The sequence below is a fragment of the Anolis sagrei genome, chromosome 4, assembly GCF_037176765.1.
Source record: "Anolis sagrei isolate rAnoSag1 chromosome 4, rAnoSag1.mat, whole genome shotgun sequence".
NCBI lineage: Eukaryota > Metazoa > Chordata > Lepidosauria > Squamata > Dactyloidae > Anolis > Anolis sagrei.
The window spans coordinates 65,460,072-65,479,287 of NC_090024.1; the positions used below are offsets into that span (position 1 = coordinate 65,460,072).

At 39.0% G+C, this 19,216-nt stretch overlaps 1 protein-coding gene across 2 annotated transcripts in view; it reads right to left on the bottom strand.

The window, feature by feature from the left end:
* PIEZO2 (piezo type mechanosensitive ion channel component 2) overlaps nucleotides 1-19,216 on the bottom strand; it is a 280,544-nt gene that overhangs the window by 163,989 nt on the left and 97,339 nt on the right. For both annotated transcript variants that reach the window (XM_067467467.1, XM_067467468.1), the window contains exon 3: nucleotides 12,792-12,917. In XM_067467467.1, the coding sequence (XP_067323568.1) occupies nucleotides 12,792-12,917 (126 nt within the window). The remainder of the gene's footprint in view (nucleotides 1-12,791; nucleotides 12,918-19,216) is intronic.

A 19,216-nucleotide genomic window follows, 5' to 3' on the forward strand; every position in this document is an offset into this window, starting at 1 on the left:
ATGCTTTAAATTCGGGCGTCCTGCATTGACAGAAAACTGAATTATATCAGTCTTCTCAAAGTGGTGGTGAATGAATCAGCATCAGTGAGCCACGGGCTGCTGGCCCAGGAAAGCTTCCAGGAAATAAAGAAACAATTGTAGCCAATTGACACAAATATGGTACCAGTTTGGGGGCAAATACTGATTCCCCCACATTGGCTAGCTCAAAAGGCAATGTTTTAGATGACTTTTGAGATAAAGTCTAGTTCTATAGTTTGATAAATCGAAGCCAGACCAAAGTTTTATTTAAAACAAGGACTACATAGATGCAATAATGCTCTGAAAACAAAGGGAATAAGACAAATTGCATTTTGGATGTAACCAGCTGCTGAATTTAATTTCCAGGTGCCAAAGGTTTCTGAAAAAGTGCTACTAGCAATATATTTTTTTCAATACAAAAGTTATGAAAAACAGTGAACACCTGCACCATACTCCCAGCCAATGGTACAGACAATGGAAACTGCATTTTTGATTTAGGTGTACAAGTTTTTACACTCAGTATCCACAGCATTGCACTGGCTGCATTTCATTTCAATTTACCAGATATCAATAAAGGGAAACCAGTTCAACATGAAACACAATTAAAATGATAAATTAGAAATTCACAGGTGTACCAAGCAGAATTACCAAAATATTGCATTTGGGAAAGGATTCTAGGCAGTCATCTTAACACAGAAAAATCAGAAGTATTAATCTAACACTTAAAATGCCCGCAGTGATTTCAAGGGGGGAATTGCCCCTCAAAATCCCACATATTCCCTAAGGTATTTCAAACCACTGAAAGGAGAAGACAATACATGTAGATGTTTGGGGTTTTACTAAACAGTTATTCCAAATATCTAGACTCCATTTCATATTAGTGGGAGGAAAGAAAATGATCACATCAATAATCTTGATATATCAAAGGGTTAATTTAGAAATATAAAAATAAAGTAAAACTCTCATTCAATATTCCCACCCTATGGTAGTATTTAGTAATCCAATGTATATTTTATATGTCTAATATATTTTGACTTGAAAGAAAAAGATGTCAGAGTATACTGAGATCTCAAAGGAATTATCAAAGGAAGTGATTACCCTGTGGGATATTATCAAAACCTAGGAATGGACAATTCCTAAGGGTGAGAAAGCTACAGTAGTTGCCCAAGGGGGCCTACTTGCCCACTTGCATTTTACTTTGAATATGGGCCCCCATGGATCCAAACAGGCCAATTACACCCCCTAGTGGCTCTAAGGGCATGGCTAATTTCTGGGGAATTGAAGAAAACAAAAACAGTCTTGAGGGCATATATAGTCTATATGAGCTGTAATTTGCTCTACCCTAATACAAACAATGGCCTAAATATCTGAAAGGCACCAGACCCTGTCTGATTGTGGAAGCTAGGTCAAGTTACCTGTGAACGGGAGACTGCCAATGAATACCAGAAGTTATAAGTAATATTTCAGAGGAGAAAAGTGGCAAAACCACCTCTGAGTATTCTTTGCCTAAGAAAACCCGAAAAAGTCTATGGTATAGTTATAAATCTACAGGCGAGTTGTTTATATTTTAATGTCAGGTGCAACTTACTTACTTAGCTGGAGTCAGTCTAACTCTAATATTAAGATGATAAAATAATTTTAATATATACTAGAATGCTAATCTGAAATATGGGCAACTTCTAGTATCAACTTTATTAATCTTTACACCATATTATAAAATCACATAGACCTGAATGGCCCTTTTACTGTATATGAGCTATCAATCTTTCACGCACAGTAGAGTGGAAAACGCCTATTTAAGTACCCACCAAGTCACATGTGAATATTAAATCATTGTATTTTAGCTTACACGCACATGGTCACATTACCATGGAATGCATTTTTGGCATCTGTTGGTCAGACCTACTGTTAGAAAAGACAGACACAGATTGCTGGAAATTCCCGTTTTTAAGACCTCACAGGTTGGTGTGGCGGTTTGAGACAACTTTAAGTTTCATAGCATACAACCATGATCCATTCACCACTGAGAAGATTCAGATTTCACCAGGAAGACATTCGGCCAAAGAATAAATTAACATTAACATTATTCTTAAAACATGGACCTCTTTTAAGGAGTCGAAATGACTTTTTAATGCTCCCTCAAATTCTTATTTCCACCTGTAGGGTGTGGTGGTCTCAGGTTTAACTACACACAGCTGCGACATAAAGCTCATGTTTCCACAAGACCTACTATTATGCACTTTATTTCCATGTCTGGGCTTCTTTGCTTCAATGTTTACATAGGGATTTACAAAAAAATCATGTGTCAAAGTAGATGTTACACAACCAGGTAGCTCTCTACTATTGCTGTAGTATCCCTATAAGTGAATACAGAAATGTACAGGATCAAATATTTGCACTTGGAGGAATCTTGATAGCTTGAAAAAATCTACAGTGTGTTTATTTTAAGAAGAATCAGTAGGGCGATTCCTTGTACATTTAAGTGATTTCTTATATATATTTGTGATTATTTAGGGGCTTGAATGCTTAGCGCTTGTGTGCTCATCAACATCTAAAATTATTTCAGGAATGTAATAATTGATTTAAAGGTAACATATTAGACCTAGCCAAGAATATCTTCCAAATGTCTATCAAAGTGTATGCCTCCTTCCTCAATGTAAGATGAATGGCTTCATTCATTCCAGAATGAGCTTTTTGACATTATTGCAGTACCACTTTGAACACCAGTCTACCCAATTTCAAGTTTGAGGCTGATCAGGTTACCTAATTAATACTAGTAAGCTGTGGAATTTTTCCTTGTACTATAGAGCTGCAAAAAGAAAAGGGAAAAAACTGAACAGCTGCTTTCAGACATTTAAATATGGAAATACATGGTGCCATTTTGTTAAAGTAAATGTGTTCTCGAAGCAAAAAGCATTGAGCTATACTTGTGTGATGGGGAGGGAATAGAACACATCAATTCATTTGTGAAACTTCAGATATTCTTTTTTTTCAGAAAGAAATTCAAATAACAGGAACAAAAAACTAACTCAACTGATTCTGTCTTTACTTTACTATATACACTCATGTATAAGTTAACATCATGTATAAGTTAAAAGTCATTCCATGGAGAGGGGAAAGTGCAAATGTCATCCAGGGGGAGGGGGGCAACTGCCACTGGTCACTACTGCCACAATTTCCTAACCCAGGCATTCAAAAAGGCCAGAAGTGGTACCATGGCAGAGAGAGCAGGGGGGTTGATTTTTTGCCACTCTACTCAGGGCACTTCCAAGCAGCCCTAAAATGCAGGACATGCAACTGAGTTTAAAAAACACTGCCTGAGAGGCAGTCCAGACAGGGGAGAGATGAATCCCGGTACATCATCCCCCATGCCTGCAGGGATACACAGGCATGAAAAGGTGTGCTTTTTCAGGAGGGATCGGGTTTAAAGGGAACCTTTTTAACACGTGTTTTTCAGCCCTTAATCTGATTCCTCCTGCCCCCCTTTTAATCCAACTTAACCTGGGTTATAATGCATGTGTAGAAAAGCCCTCCGAGAAGGGAATGGATCTTTTTATGGTAAGGGTTAAGATACAGTACTCACATTGACCCATGAAAAGATCAACCAAGGTTTTGGGGGGTTGATTTTTGACTAAAATTTCAAAATGTAACATGACTATATAGGGTATGTTATCACTTTAAAAATCTTATGATTTGCAAAAGCGAAACCTCTGTGACCATGCCCTTAATGGACTAGGTGAAAGTGGGATATACATATTTGAAATCAAAAAGATTTAATGGTAAAGTAAAATCCAGAATAAATTCATTGGGATTTTGTAATAAAGATGACAGCTTGGTATGAATTGATCTATGCAATTTCCCCAGCCAACCCCAGCATGCTGTAAAAACACATGGCGGTTCTCTGTGCCCTGAAACTAAGGTCATTTGGTCTGTGCCAGTTATATGTTTACTGGTGCCGATCTTACCTGTACTGCTGTTCAGACATAAACATTTTGGGTTTATTCAGACTACATTGCAGTTGAGCAAGCCATCTGGAAGGCCATAAATTGACCACTTCTTCCATTGGCAGTCATGTGGAAACAATATAGAGCTGAATTAACTTAACAGAGAACTGATGTTCAGTAATCTTTGTATTTCTTTACCTTCAACAACCATCAAAAGTTATTTATGCCAATTGTCTTGTTCTGTGTCTTCAACTCATCTTCTGCTCATTGAGAGACTAAGGTGAATCTATTACAGGGATTTCTTGGCCAGATTTGTTCAGATGGAATTTGCCATTGCTTTCCTTTGAGGCTGAAAGAGTGTGACTGGCCCTTAAATTTATCATTCAGTGGGTTTTCGTGGCTGATTTGAACCCAGGCCTTCCATAGTCCAAGTTCAACAGTCTCCTGCTTCTGTTTTACCTCTCTCTATATATATATAGACTTCAAAACTAGCCCAAAACATTTACATCCTTGTCCCATACTAAACTGATGTTTTTTTAGTGAAAGGATTTTAAAATACAGGCATCTAAGCAAAGTAGTTACTTCCCAGTGGCCAAAATCTAACCGTTCCAATTAAGTAAACCCAGTAAAATAAAATTGGAACCTGGAAAATCAACAAGTACGGTAACGTTTAGTGATTCAAAGGGTTAACTCTAGCTGACAACTATCAATTCGATTTAATCTAATAATTCCTACTGTAATATTTGTTTACTTTATTCCTCAATCTACAAAACAGATATCTTGTATCTTTTTGGTATCTAGTGGCAAAACTTCCCTTAACCCTCAGTCACATTCTGAAAAAAGGATTGTGGTAAGAATTTTCAAATATGTTTTCATTAACTTTGAAGTGCTATCTGAAGTGTTTGCTAAAATCTCTAAACTGTGAAAGATACTTAAGCAAGGAAGTTAATCAGATATATATCTACATAAAACAAAGCTGCAAAGCTGAATTAGTTTCCCCACCATCTGGCAAATGTCAAAAGATGCATCTGCACATGTTTTTTGGGTCATTCCAGAAAACAATACAATGACTTCATGCATCCTTTTCACAACATCCTTCTGTTCCTGTCATAGTTATGCTCACACAATTTTATGAATGGAAAAAAGATAGAAGGAGAAACATTCAAAAATAACAAAAAATATTAATATGTAATCACTGTAGGATAATAACATATCTCTCCTATACCAATCTTCCCACTCAATGTTATAAAACCAGATTCTGACTACAACTTCCATTCATTACATTGCTTTCACAATACATAATTTAATAAGCGCTGGGAGAATTTAGCGCTGGGAGAATTTTGAGAGAGTCAAATGCTGGTGGTCAATGGAATTCTTTCACTGGTATTCATACTGTTACATATGTGCATGATTCCTTTCCATATAAATAATTACTCAAAAAGCACAAGAGGATCAAGTACTAATAGTCACAATATCAAAAGGTTAAAAAGGAATGTAAGTCAATCTGTGGTAGTAGCAGTTGTTGTTGACTTTCAAGTCATTCTTGACTCATTGTGACTGTAGTAAGCTAACCATATCACAGGATTTTCTTGACAAGTATTTTTTTCCGGGAAGGAGGGGGGGGTGCCTCCCTCTGATGTTGAGAATGTGGCTTGTCAAAAGTCACCCGGTGGGTTTCCATGGCAAGCAAATATTCAAATCCAGGTTTTCAGAGTTGTAATCCAATGCTCAATCCACTACACTATATTGTCCATAGTGGTTAATAAACCACTATTAACACAGAAATAAAAATATATTATAGAGAAGGTCAAAAAGATATCACTTTCAAAACCACAACATGGATTTTTCTACAATTCAAAAACAATTAACCTCTTTCTCATGGTAATCTCCCTTTCAGCCAGGAGATAAATGCTGCCATTCAAGATCCCTATTCCCATCTATCAAGCACTCCCTTCCAGAATTCTCTGCAGGCTTTATCATGCTCTAATACCCTATTTAATTCTAAGGTGCACTCACCCCTCCATATAAATATCTCTAAAATGGGGCAGGTTTCAGAATAGGGGTGTCCAAACTTTTTAAGCTGAGGGCCAGTTCACGGACCCTCAGCCTGTTGGGGGGACAGGCTATAGTTTGGTGGGGAAAACACTGGGCATGTCTTATTTGTAGTGCAAAAAACATGAAAGAACAATACTATATACAATTTTGGAAAATGACTATGGATAAGTATGAGTTCAAGACTCTGCACTTTATATAACAGGGGTGAAAGAATGCAAGAGGCTACCACCTGTCTTTCTCTCCTTCCGAGGAGCCCATTTTTTCCAGGCCCTGATCGTCAAGAAGGAAGGAACAAAGAGAGGAAGGAAGTCAAGGAAGGGAGAAAGGAAGGGAGGAACAAAAGAAGCAAAGGGGGGGGGGGAAGCCTGGAGAGAAAAGGCCAATGGAAATTTGAACAGGGGCTGCCTCTGGCCCTCAGTGAACACAAGATAGGCCTTTGAGCTGGTGCCCTCCAAACTATTTCATCCTTAGCCCCTCAAACAATCTGGGACCCAAGACAGAAGGAGGAGGAAGGGCTCCAGGTCCAACAGCTCCATTGTGTCCTCACCATTTTGTTGTCAGCCATAGCCAGACAGTTGCTTATTTTTGCAAACCACTCTTTGTGTCCTTTCTGCTCCCAGGCATCCCCAGCAGGCCCCCGGGCTTAATATAGACTCATGTAGACAGATGTCTAGCAGACTGCTTTACACTTCTTCCTCAACCCATGTTTGTGTTTGATGTAATTCCACAGAAAAGACAGGACTGTGGAGTCACATTGAAATGAAACATTATTGCGTATGTAGAAGAAATTCTATTTTCATAGATATTTTTTATAGAATCAAAGCTTTTTGTTGGTGGTGGTAATAAAATCAGTATGTGTCTTGAAATTGAAAAAAAAAACTATCAAGCAAAAAGTGGGCACTAGAAATAATATCATACAAAAGCTGACTGGCACAACCTTGCCACAACCAGACACAGTGAAGGCATCTGCCCTTGAGCTTTGCTACTCTGCTGCTGAATATGCATACAGGTGGAACACATCTCACCACATTAAAACAGTAGATGTGGCTCTTAATGAGACATGCCACATTATCACAGGATGTCAATGCCCCACACCAATTATACCGTTTAGCCAGTATTGCACCTGACATCCGCAAGGAAGTAGCAGCTAATAATGAAAGGACCAAGGCAATGACATCTCTGGCCCATCCTCTGTTCAGATATCAGCCAGAACACCAATGCCTTAAATCAAGAAATAGCTTTCTAAGATCTACAGAGATACTCCCAGGAACTAGTGGTGGCTCTTAATGAGACATGCCACATGCCAAAAGGCCGAGAAGCGATTGGGAGTCCAAAAGTGGCAGACTAAAACCCAGCACCTCAATCCATGGCTGATACTGAATGAGAGACTCTCTTCTGGGCACAAAGAAGACTGGGCAACTTTAAAAGTGCTGAACAGACTGCACTCTGGCACCATGAGATGCAAAGCCAACCTTAAGAAATGGGGCTACAAAGTGGAGTCCATGACATGCGAGTGTGGAGAAGAACAAACCACAGACCACCTACTACAATGCAGTCTGAGCCCTGCCACATGCACAATGGAGGATCTTCTTATAGCAACACCAGAGGCACTCCAATTGGCCAGCTACTGGTCAAAGAACATTTAGTATAATGACAAGTTTTTAACATTTTGTTTTTAAATACATTACAACAGTATTCTCGATTTGCTTCTGACACAATAAACAAATAAATAAATAAATAAAATGGAAAAAATTAATCTTATGGCTCTCATTTGCACTTCGACTGTTGTTCTTGCATTTGTACTTTTCCAATTTTTCTTCATTGTCCTGGAATCCCTTGGGGATAAAAAAAAAAGGTACTCTGCTGTTAAGAACAATAAATAGTTCTGATGACCATCCAGATAGGTGAGCAGAATTTGGTCTACATAGTTTAGGCATCTGGCATAGCAACAAACCATTCAAGCTATACGGATGTCTCAAAAGTCTAAGTGTCACTGGTTAGGTTTCCATACAAGAAAACCAACCACATGGCCAGAGGTCTGTAGCCATAGCTGAACAGGTGTGGGTACAACCACAGAGGAAGTGGCAGCTGAGAAAGGCATGTTTAAGAAAGACCTCAGAAAATGATCAAAAGGGGGAAAACTATATGAACACATAGCTGAGAACTATGTACAACTGGAAGTCTCAGAATCATAACCACTGACATTTCTCTGCACTGTCTTCACAAGAAATTAACCTCTACTTGGTCTGTAAAAGACCTTTCCTTGCTAACTGTCAGAGCTGCTGTTTAAAAAAATCTTCATAGGGAGCGCAGATTGAGTATACGTCTTGCTTGTATAATTTGCATTTTAAATTTGCATTTTAAATCAAATAACTAATATGTTATTTTGGAGAAGTAATGCATATATTTATAATTTTGCTTTAAGCCTCCACACAGTTTTCAGAAAATAATAACTCCCAAGTCATGAGAATATTAATGATATTTTCTAAAATAAATATAACATAAAAAATATGATTCGTGTGATAGCTACTACAAAAACGAACACTTAAGTACTACAAGATAATTAATTACTCAGGAAAATTGACCATTATTTTAGTAATAGAAGTACAATGAAAGAATACTCACATTCCGAATTGTTATAAATTGTAGTAAGCAGGAAATTAAACTGAATCTATGATGTATGCTCAAAAAGGATTTTTAGAAACTTCTGTTTCCTCAGTCATAAATTTATTTGAAGATGAATATGTTTGTGATGCAATATACAGTAATGATTCATTCTTAATCCAAAACAAAATATGATACATATTCAAGTACAAGTCAGTCTTATGTTTACGTCAAGGAGTACTTTGGAGGCCAAAATTATGGATTTTGGTATGACTCATGAATAACTTGAGGGTCATTCCATGGGGAAAGAAACATTACAGGGGGCCGGGCACTCCTCTCCATAGTCATTTCTCCACCCAGGTATTCAAAAAGGCCAGAAGCAGCACCATGGCAAAAACTAGAGATGGATTGGGGTTTCAGTGCTTCTTTTAGATTCTCCCAAAATGAACTAAGCTCATCTCTACTCAGAGATATGGATGGTTCCTTTTAAAATAAGATTTAAGATACAATATTCACAATGGCCAGTAGATAAGTGAACTCTGATTTTTGGAGTTAATTTCTTTACAAAAATGTCTAGATTTATACATGTGTTAATAGGTTAACCCAGAGTTTCTCAAACTGTGCTACTCCAGATGTTTTTGACTTCAGCTCCCACAATTCCTAACAGCTGGTAAGCTGGCTGGAATTTTTGGGATCTGAAGTTCAAAACACCTGTAGAAGCAGAGTTTGAGAAACAATGGATTAACCTATTTTGAGACAAATATAGATCTAAATAAAAAATATCTTCATTTCCAACATTATTGTAGGTTTAAAAAAACATCAAAAGCAGTGAAATTAAAACTATTGCAACAGATGTTTAGAAACCAAGCCTTACATTTTGCATTTTGGTAATGCAAAATTCTAACTTGCACAGCCTTTACTACTCATAGGAAGCATGGGAAGTGTTGTTCACCAACAAAAAGTTCCACTCGCCTCAATCCTCCCATTTTTCTTTCGAAATGCAATGTTAAATCTCTACTTTTTTCTGTTTTTATGAAACGAGATTGAAAGACCAAAGCAATACAATCAACATCTTGCAGCTACAAATTGCACCATGTGGTCAAATTAATATAAATGCTATAAAATCAAACAAATTATATTGGGTGCAATTTACTTCCAGTGAAAAGCTACAGATGATGAATAGACAAGAAAACTCTTTGAGATAGACAATAACATTCTGTAGTGATTCAACCCGTCTTCACGCACTCTATGCATTATGGGGATTCAAAGAGGCACAGAGATGGAGTCCTAATGCTAGTTCTGACTCACAACAAGCCTATGCCACCTGGATATCCACCTCCCAATTTTCCTGTTAGAACCAGAAAAGTGTGAACAGAGGTTCATTTGTTTTTATCGAGTACAAAATGTATGCTCTAACAAATTCATCCATGCTACACCAACTGTAATCCTAGAGTTTTGCCAGTATTATCTCCTTCCTTTAAACTTCAAGTTTTGTTTTCCACCAATGTTTTATGACATCACCTGATATATTTTCACTGCTCTGTCACATGCTGTTTGCATAATACAGTCTCATGTCCAAAAATCCCTATTAAAAGCTTGCCTAACTTTCCAAGTTCTGGCTTTCAGCTCTCAATATGATGAAATAGTAATACTTCTTTCATCAGAAATATTCCAAAAGAACCCTCACCCCATGTCTTTCTCACTTAACACACACACACATACACAAACTTTAGCATCATCTCATGGCTCTTTGGCAGACAGAACTAAGCAAATTCTGCAGCTACAGAATCATAACCGACCCTCCTCAGAAGAGAATTCAAAGGAACTGTAAAAAATGCTTCAGAGGCAAGTCCATAGCCATGGGGGAGGAGAGTTACGGGTTCAAACCCTGCCCCACCGACATTTTTCATGTTTAAAAAAAATGGTTTACTTATGAATTTTAACTAGTTAACCAAATCCCCATACTAAGCCTATGAGAAACAAAAATTAGAGTTCTTCCAAAACTGCAAGCACTATCTCAATCTAATTTTGACAATTTATTTATACCATCATTACCTATCTTTCTGCCAATTTATATTGAATAGCAGCAATAGCTGACATAGTTTTTATGTCGTGGAAGTTTAATCAACATTTTTGCTGTGAAGACGATGCAATGCACTGAAACTGACATTAGAATCCAACTCCCCAGGTAAAATTCCATAAGAAAAACTTAATGTTAAATACAATTTACAGGTATATCACAACTATATTTTGTGCTTGCTTTAAAAGTTTATACTTTAATTTCTCCCAAACTATCAAGTATTTATTGAATAACTAGGTATCAGATTAAAGGAATTTTAAATAGTTTCTAAAATGTAAAAATATGTGCAGCTTATAGATTCTGATTTTTAGATATTCCAATTTAAAGTGAAATATGTATAAGGTATCTTTCAAAATGCTGTATCTTTGAATTTAATTAACTTGGGTTGCTGTGAGTTTTTCAGGCTGTATGACCATGTTCCAGTAGCATTCCCTCCTGATGTTTTGCCTGCATCTGTGACTAACAACTTCAAAGTAATGAATCTAGCATATGAAAAAGTTATGGTGCCTTGCTTACAACAATTTAAAACAAAATGCAAGTAAAATTTTATTTTACAAATTTAAAAACAATTAAAGCACCAATTCCACTTAAATGCATTTAAAAGAATTAAGTTAAAGCCCTTCCCAGGCCCACAAATTATTGCAACAGTTGATAAATTTGTATCAGGGTTTCACAACGTGAGAACACTTATGGATATTTTTGAAAACTCTAAAGAACATATGTTAGATATGCAACAATTCATATATCAAATTATTTGTCATTGTAAATTTTACAACGTTACCTATTTTCATTGCCTCCCTTTTTCTAAATAATTGAGCTACTGTAAGTTCTTTTTTCCTGGAGTGTCAAATAGGTTTACTGTTGTTTCCTAATATAGTTTTGAATGGAAATATGTGTACTATCAATAAAGTGTATTACTATCAACAGCTGTATGTTTGTTGTATACCATACCTTGTGGGGTATACACTTGTGTGTGTTCTTGTAATACCTAAATTAAGTATTTTGTCTAACTCACTCACTAAAATTGAAATTGTTGAAAAAATTTTCTCAGAATAGCAATAATTCTTTTAAAATAAGGACTGGCTTAATTTTCAGTAAACATTTGTGATGGAAATAATATTAGAACATGTTCACAATTGGTTGAAAACTATGTTTCATGTATATTGGGAAATCTTGAAAAAAGAGCACCTACATGGGCATGGAACTGCAATTTGAGACTTATTGTGTGAAGAAATGCATGTACATCTTTGCAGAAAGTGGTATTTACTGTGCATAAAAATATTTTCTTGCAAACAAAACAGCTTTTTTCTGAACAGAAAGCAATATGATATGCAGCAAGCAAAATTTCTATTCAAAAGATACTGTAAGCTGTACAAGAAATCTTTATTCTGCAAGGAAATTGTTTTATGCACAAAAAATTCAGGATTTGATACACATTAAGTCCCAAGTTGCAAATAGTTTTCAAATCTGCACAATTTTTGACCCCCTTGTGGTTAGCAACAAAAAAAATTGTGAAGATTTACATACAAAAAAGCATACATAATCCAGAATCCAATTGTCAGTTACAATTACAGCAGCACTTTAATTCAATGGGAACTTAGTAAGCCAACATTATGTATGTTCTGATAATTTAACAGGAGAAAACAATTCCAAATGATTTCCAACCCATAGTGAAGCATTGATAAAATATTGTTTTCTTGCTGGATTGTTCACTCATTTTGACTCTTATTGCATAATGCTTGAAAATTACGAAGGTAGTTTCCCCCTAATATTTTGTGTCTTGCATTTTACCCATCTTTGGTCATTTTAGATGAATAAGGAAGATTTTACACCAATATTTGGGTGATCAGAAAACAAAATGAATATTTTAGTGTAGACACTTTAAACAAAGGAAATAAGAATGCTAAATCAAACCAGAAAAAAAACCTACATATTCCCTTCAGGGTCAGTAGAGTATTGTAAAATCAAAATCCCTAAGGAAAGACTTTTCCAGAAAGTCAACATTCGTCTTAGCAACCATAACAATATACATATTGCTTACATGCTTCCTATATACAGAATGTTAGAAAACTAAAGTAAGGTATACTCACAGTTATAATCTGGTTCAATTGTGTTAGCAGCTTCAAGGCTATTTACTGTGATTTGAAAGATGATATGCAGAAGCAGAAATGTTAGACTCATGAAACATAATGATTTCAGTAATCGTCCTGTATGCCCTGAAAAATAATAATAAAAAGAATTATTTAAGATAACAAATAGTTACTACTGGCATGGATAAGAGTACAAAAGGTAATAAAATATAAAAGCATATAAATTACATTAAACAGGATCTAGTCGCAGAATACAAAAATATATTACATGACCGAATAATAAACTGTGTCTACACACCAAGGCATCAAGAAAGAAAAATTGATGAAAAAAAAAGTAACAGTGGAAAAAGGAAGCAATACTTGAAGCAATACTTGAAGGAGTTCCAGTACAATCTTACTACAAAATTAAAGTCTTTTTTTTTTTTTAAAAAGTCACATTTCTACATTTTGTACAAATTAGGCAACTTGGGTATTGCATCTGATAGAAAATTAAATGATACATTGTAAAATATTTAGTACAAGTGAAATTACGAAAACCTAGGTTTTCATGACTTCAGAAAAAACAGTGTAACAAGTCATACCTATAATACAGATTTAAAATCCACCACCCCCTATTAATATTGATCCCAAAAAGAGGAACTAATGTGAATTTGCATAAAACGGATACTAAAAATGTGATTTTTGAAATCTGGGTTTATAAAGCCTAACAAAAAATAAGTTAAATAAGAAAAAAAATCTAACTTAATCAAATGCTTTTGCCGCTCTTCCTGTTTTTTCTAGAGGCTTCCGTGCCCAGAATAGTATTCAAACCTGCATCCTCTTTATCAATAGACAATGCCACCCTTCAGGCCAGTTCTCTTTGACTGGCAAGTTTGCTTAAGCAAGGTACCCATCTTGTTAAAAAAATATTTTGTCAGACAGGGCTCACTGTGTAACTATTCTCATTACCTCCAGAGGAGGACAACCAAATTTCAAAGTGTAAAAACAGCTTTTTGTCATTTGGCCTACTTGTTTTACTAGAACTTGCAGTCAAGGAAAGGATATAACTTGTATACTTTGTATATGAAATATGTTTTGAGTTTAAATATTAGTCAGCATTATACACACTAAGTGAAAAGTTCAAAGAAAGTGTGATATTCTTCACTCAAACTGTATCTCAAAGCAGAAACTGAGTGAGACAAATAAGATTTTCATCATACAAGAAGGAAAATCGTATGTGGGTAAATGTAATCAACAAAGATTACATATTGAAGATGTAATCCTATGAAAGTATACCTGGACACAAGCCCTTTTGATCAGAACTGGGCTTATTTCCAAGTAAACCGAGATAGTATCAGGACGTGAAGAATCCAGAAGAAAACTATTTAACATATAATTCACCAGCATTTAAAGTCCCCAACCTTTTCACTGGAACAGATTCATCATGCTCTCAATTGAATCAGAATCTTAAGGCCAAACTGCATGTGATGTTAACAGCATGAATGCAATTTGCATGTAACTACGGTAATTTATTATGTAATTATCTGCTGACGTCTGATCAGCCATGAAACTATGGAAGTATGGACCAGATGTTTAACTTTCTCTTCCCTTATTACATTCCTCTAATAATGTGAAAGATGCTATTTGTATTTCAACTTCCACTGGTCCTAGCAGAGTTCTCTGAAAATGTAAATAGTAACTTTGGACAAGTGGTTTTTGTCATAAATGTGATAGGCTGAATGTTACAGGCCACAAGTTAGAATCTGATGGTCACGGTTTAAATTTGTCCAGATTTCCAATTTGGTGGGAATAACTTAATGTATATCCCATTTTCTACTCTTCCAGAAACCCATCATTTCCCTTTACAGCATTATCATTCCCCCATCCTCCCTCTATCACCCCAGTTTCATGTTTTGCTATTTTAGGTCCAGAAGTGATGTCAATTCTACTTGTCAGAATTTCTGAAGGCGATTGGCATGATTCCTAAATTCAGGACATCTATTACCAGGCACTCAGTTGAGTGGGGTAGAATGGGTCTTGTTAGCTTGGGAATGGAAATGCCTTCTGTAGGATGCTTCTGCTCTACTTACCTGCTCCCTTCTTGTTTCTGGGTTTTTTTCCATACAGGATCAGTAAGGAATTCTGGAGGTGTCTACTGTTCACCTTGCCTATTGTAGGCAAGAACATGTTTACAGAAGGACTGGCTAAAGCCAAATCCTTTTGATGTCTGTTTTTCCAGTCCTCCTTCACTATCCTCTCAATGACAGTACCAGGGCTGCAGCAAGGGGAGGGGGTTCAACCTCCTCCCTCCCCGAAATTTTTCAGGTTAAAAAAACTGGTTTACTCATGAATTTTAACTGGTTAACCAAATCCCCATGCTAAGCCTATGAGAAGCAAAAATTAAACGAGTCCCTCCAGAACTGCAAGCACTATCACTAGCAAATTTTGACAATTTATTCAGGCATTACTTGCAGCAATAGCTGCAAGCAATAGCTGATATAGTGGAAGCAAACAACTTGGCCCAGCCATAAGTAGTCGGCAAAGCCTAAGACAAGGGCGAGATTTGAAGCCCCCCATGAAGGAGACAAGAAAATGAATTTCATAATATAAAATATAGAATGAACCATACTATTTAAATTATTTTGTATTATGGAACAACTCTTCATGATTTGCTAATTTATGTTTTGGGTTTTTTTTTTCTGGCTATGGCCCTGGACAGTACTGCTAAAAACATTCTGCTAGACAGAAAATAGAAAGATAAATGGGGGGGGGGGGGCTGGGTGGTGTAATACAGGGGTCCTCAAACTAAAGCCCAGGGGCCAGATACAGCCCTCCAAGGTCATTTACCTGGCTCTCACTCAGGGTCAACCTAAGTCTAAAACGACTTGAAAGCACACAACAACAACAACAACAATCCAATCTCATCAGCCAAAAGCAGGCCCAGACTTTCCACTGAAATACTAATAAGTTTATATTTGTTAAAATTGTTATTCATTTTAATTATTGTATTGTTTTAAAGTGTTTTTGCACTACAAATAAGATATGTGCAGTGTGCATAGGAATTCATTTATGTGTTTTTTTTTCAAATTATAATCCAGTCCTCCAACAATTTGAGGGACTGTGACCTAGCCCTCTGTTTAAAACTTTTGAGGACCCCTGGTGTAATATAAGCCTTCATAGAAAGGAACTTAATTGCCAGGGGACAATAGAAAGGAATTATAAGTTGCTTACCTGTAACTGTAGTTTCCTGAGTAGTCACCTGTGAATTCGTACATTTGGTATTCTTGCGCTTGCGCAGTAAGCCTTCGGAACCTTCTAGAAAGTAAAATAACAATTTTGCCCCGGCTAGACCCGCCCACCCTCTCCCCGAGTATAAGTAGCCCGTGGGCGGGGCTAGCCAGCAGTTCTCTTCCGCCGCAAAGCAGCTGGAAGGCGTGGCATGAACTCGCGGGGAGGATGGGCGGGTATGTACGAATTCACAGGTGACTACTCAGGAAACTACAGTTACAGGTAAGCAACTTATAATTTCCTGTCGTAGTCCCTGTGAATCGTACATTTGGTAGATTAGCGAGCTACTAACCGAGGACGGTGGGCGTCATGCCACAGCCGAAAACAACACAGCTCTGCCAAATTGCGCATCACGTCTGGACACAACATCCAACTTATAGTGAGTCACAAAGGACAGAGGAGAAGACCATATCGCTGCCCGGCAGATAGCATCCAGAGGAACTCCCTTCCAAAATGCCGCAGACGTCGCTATGGACCTCGTTGAGTGACCTCTAATAGGACGAGGCAAATCTTTGCCCGCCAGCTGGTAACACAACTCAATCGCAGATACAATCCAGGACGATAGTCTCTGAGACGAGACAGGCAGGCCCAACACATCGGCACGATACTTAACAAACAGTCTGGGAGTCTTCCTAAAGGGAGCAGTTCTATTTACATAAAAGGCTAAAGCCCTGCGAACGTCAAGCAAATGCAAGTTCTTCTCTAGAGAAGTGGTGGGGTTCTGGAAGAAGGAGGGAAGTATCAAGTCCTGGGACATATGAAAATTCGTTGACACTTTGGGCAGGAAAGCTATATCAGTCCTCAAAACTGCCTTGTCCTTGTGAAATTTGAGGTACGGTGGATCAGCCCTCAAAGCACACAGTTCACTAGCCCTCCTGGCCGAAGTTATAGCAATTAAAAAGGCCGTTTTCCATGACAAACAAAATAAGCTGGCCGATGCCAAGGGCTCAAAGGGGGGCTTCATTAGCGACCCAAGGACCAATTCTAGACTCCAGGAAGGGGCAACAGGAGCTACTGGGGGTCTAGTATTCATGAGTCCCCTTAAGAACGTCTTCACAAGGGGATCCAAAAAGCAAGAAGGGAGGCCGAATTTCCTACGAAACCACGAAATAGCGGCCAAGTAACATTTCAACGATGGGTAGGATAACCCTGAATTTAGTAGTGACACTAGAAAGTCTAACACTAAAGAGATGGGAGCAGTGTCCGGGTTCGCTCCCCGACCCCTTGCATAAGAGGAGAATCTTGCCCATTTATAAAGGTAGGACCGCTTAGTAGACGGTCTGTGGGCCGCTTCGATGATTTGGAGCACTGGATGAGACAGATCCGAAAACATGGCTAACGGGGAAGGATTCGCCAGGCAGTGAGCCTCAGTTTGTGTACCTCTGGGTACAGCACCTGGCCCCCCTGTGACGTTAGAAGGTCTGTTCTGTCCGACAGGCGGGTGAACACTCCCCTCGCTAGCAGGCGCAGTGGGGAGAACCACGGCTGCCTCGGCCACCAAGGGGTCACCAGTATGCAGTGTGCGTTTTCCGCTTGAAGCTTCGCCACAACCCTCAGTAAGAGAGGGAATGGGGGGAATGCGTAAGTCCTGCGGCCCGTCCAGGTCTGGACGAAGGCATCTCCCAGACACCTCCCCCGGGGCGACGCATGTTCTCGTGCGCAGAAGAGAGGGCACTTCGAATTGGACCGAGTTGCGAAAAGGTCCAGCTCTGGGTCTCCCCATGCTCGGAAGAGTCTCTGCACCTCTGTCTGATTCAGGGACCATTCGTGATGTGCCAGTGGGTTCCGACTCAAGGAGTCTGCTAACAGGTTCAACTCCCCTGGCACATGGGTCGCGAGAAGATGAATCCCCCTGTGTATGCACCATTCCCAGATCTGTAATGAAAGGGCTAGGAGGGTGTGAGAGTGTGTGCCTCCCTGCTTGTTCAGGTAGTACATCACCGTGGTGTTGTCGGTGAGGACGTGTACTACCTGACCTGCGACCACCCTCTCGAAGGACCTCAGGGCCCTGTCGACGGCGAGAAGCTCTAGCGCGTTTATGTGAAGAGTGCTTTCTTCTTCTCCCCACACGCCGTGAGCCACTAGTCCTTGGGAATGTGCACCCCAACCCGTCAAGGAGGAGTCTGTGGTGACCGTCCTTGTGGCGCGAGGGGCGTAGAAAGGCAGACCCGCACAAGCCCACTCTGCGTCCATCCAGCATCGGAGCGAGGAACGGACCCACGACGGAGGGGATAGCCTCACGGCTGGGTTGTCCACCAGCGGGTTGAATTCGGAGAGGAACCAGGACTGGAGTAGCCGCATACGCAACCTGGAATAGCGGATAACCGACGTAGTCGATGCCATGTGTCCCAATAGCACCTGGAAATGCTTGGCCGGCATGTCGGGTTCCGAGATGGTCAGGCTGATCAGGTCGCGCAGGTTGTTGAAGCGGTCCCCAGGTAGGAAGGCTCTCTCGACGACAGAGTCCAGGAGAGCCCCGATGAACTGGATGCGTTGTGAAGGCACCAGCACCGACTTCTCCCGGTTGAGGACGAGGCCCAGCGACTGGAGAAGAGACAAAACCATGGAAATATGCTTTTGAAGCACGTGACGGGATCTGCCCACTATCAACCAGTCGTCAATGTAAGGGTAGACTGTCACGCCCCTCGTCCTCAGATGGGCGGCCACCACCGCCATGCATTTTGTAAAAACTCGTGGGGCAGCGGAAAGGCCAAAGGGCAGAACATTAAAACAATAAGTTAGGCCATCAACTCTAAAGGAGAGAAACCTGCGGTGGTGCGGGGCAATAGAGATGTGGAAGTAAGCATCTCTAAGGTCCACCGTCGCAAACCAAACCCCCCTCGATAGGAGAGGGGTTATGGAAGCAAGAGTCACCATCCTAAATTTCTTTGGTTTAATATGTTTATTTAGTGCTCTCAGATCAAGGATCGGGCGCATCCCACCTCCACGCTTGGTAATCAGAAAATACCTTGAAAAGAAACAAAACTGAACAGCAGAGGGGTCCACCACCGAGATGGCCCCTTTTTTCAACAACATTTCAATTTCCTCCAGAAGTTGAGGGGAGGGAGCAGTGTCCCTCAATTGACCCACCCTGGGGATGTCCTCAAACTCAATAACATAACCGTTAGCAACGATAGATAGTACCCAAGCATCTGTTG